Raw genomic sequence first — 1802 nt, 5'->3', positions numbered from 1 at the left:
GTCGAGGTCGACGTCGGCGAGTTCGCGGGCGACGCCCAGGCGAGCGAGACCCTGCTCCAGGGCTACCTGGGGCTGCCCGTGCGCGACCTCGAGGCGCTGCCGCTCTTCGCGCTGGGCCTCGACGGCGCGGGCCGCGTCGCGTTCGCGTCGCGCGGCGCGCGGTCCGCCGCGGCCGTGCGGCGCGGCGCGGCGCTCGACGACCTCGAGTTCCGGTCCGCGGGCGACCTGGGCCACGCGCGGCGCGAGATCCGGCGCGTCGTCGAGGCCGCGCGCGCGCCGCGGCCCTTCACGCTCTGGCTCCGGCGGCCCGGCGGCGGCGACTTCGCGTCCGTCGTCGTCCACGCGCTCCGCTTCGGCGGCGCGGGCGGCGCCGCGCGCGTCGCCCTCGTCGGCAACGTGCTCAGCGACGCCCAGCTCCGCGAGGCCGTGGCGCTGAGCGACGCCGCGGCGCGCGGCGCGCGGCGCTGGTCGCCGCGCGTGTCCTTCGACGGCGGCGCGCCGTCGCCGCGGCGGTCGCCGCGCGTGTCCTTCGACGGCGACGCGAGCCCCCGGACGCCCCGGGGCTACTACGCCGAGTCGCCGCGGACGCCGCGCTGCGGCGACGACCGGCCCGCGCGGCGGTCGCGGACGCACCTCGAGGCGCTGCTCCTGCCGCCGCGCCCCGCGATCGAGAACATCGGCGACGCCATGGACCGCCTCGAGATCGAGAGCGCGCGGTCCCGCGGCACGCCGCGGGACGCGCGCGACGAGCCCCAGGCCTACCCCTGGGTCATCGCGCGCGGCGCCGCGGACGTCTTCCTCCTCCGCTACGTCGCCGCGTCCGGCGCGCTCGAGGGGTCCGTCTACCGGCCCCGGCCCGGCGTCGAGCACATCCCGCGCCTCGAGGCGCCCTACGTGACCCAGATGGCCGCCGGCGGCGCGCGCCTGCCGACGACGACGCACGTCTTCGCGCGCGCGCCGGGCGAGACGGACCGCGCGGCCGCCGTCGTCCGCGCCGCGACGCCGCTCGCCGCGGGCTCCATCTTCGGCTGCGGCGAGTGCTGGCACCACCTCGTGGGCCTGCCCCCGCCCGACGCCCTGGGCGAGGGGCAGGCGGGCGCGGCGGCGCTCGACGCGATGTCGCGCGCGCGCCGCGTCGCGGGCGGCCAGCTCGACGTCGGCGCGGACGGCACGCTGTCGCGGTGGTGCGTCTACACGTCGAGCCTCCGGCCGGAGCCGTCGGACGTGCTCGCGCTCGCGTCCCAGGTGCCCCTGCCCTTCGAGCGGCTCTGGCTCATCTGCGTCAAGGAGCCCGCGGGCGACGACGGCGCCCGGCCGCGGTGGCCCGCCTGGGCGCCCGGCCCGCGCGACCGCGACGAGCTCGAGGCCGCGGGGCGGCTCCAGTACACGTCGGCGACGTCCTTCATCGTCAAGGCGGCGACGGTCGACGCGCGGGCCTACGAGGACGCGCGGTCCGCCGTGCTCGTGGCCATGAACGCGCGGCAGCGGTTCCGCGAGGCCAAGGCCGAACTCCGCGCGTCCGCGGCGGGCGCGCGCGCGCGCGACGACGCGCGGCGCCTCGCGGCGGAGGCGCGGCTCCACGAGGCGCACCTCGAGTACTCCGCGTCCAAGGCGTCGCTGCGGGGCACGGCGGCCCTCGAGACCTTCCTCCGGGGCAAGCGCGAGCGCCGCGCGCTCCGCGGCCTCGGCATCTTCGACGACCGCTGGCCCCGGCTCTACGCGCGCCTGCGGCTCGTCGAGATCGGCCGCGCCGACGCCGGCTCCGTGCTCTCGCTCCTCCCGAGGGACATCGCCCTCTACCT

The 1802-nt window shown here is 79.5% G+C and overlaps 1 protein-coding gene across 1 annotated transcript in view; it reads left to right on the top strand.

Annotated features, from left to right (window-relative positions):
• AURANDRAFT_69013 (hypothetical protein) overlaps positions 1 to 1802 on the top strand; it is a gene marked incomplete at both ends in the record, with an annotated part of 4580 nt that continues 2778 nt past the window's right edge. The window contains one exon of the mRNA XM_009044759.1: positions 1 to 1764. Coding sequence (XP_009043007.1) covers positions 1 to 1764 — 1764 coding nt within the window. The remainder of the gene's footprint in view (positions 1765 to 1802) is intronic.

This window comes from Aureococcus anophagefferens, assembly GCF_000186865.1.
Source record: "Aureococcus anophagefferens unplaced genomic scaffold AURANscaffold_778, whole genome shotgun sequence".
NCBI classification, from domain to species: Eukaryota; class Pelagophyceae; order Pelagomonadales; family Pelagomonadaceae; genus Aureococcus; species Aureococcus anophagefferens.
The sequence above is the reverse complement of the archived record's forward strand: the minus strand, read 5'-3'. Positions and strand labels throughout refer to the sequence as shown.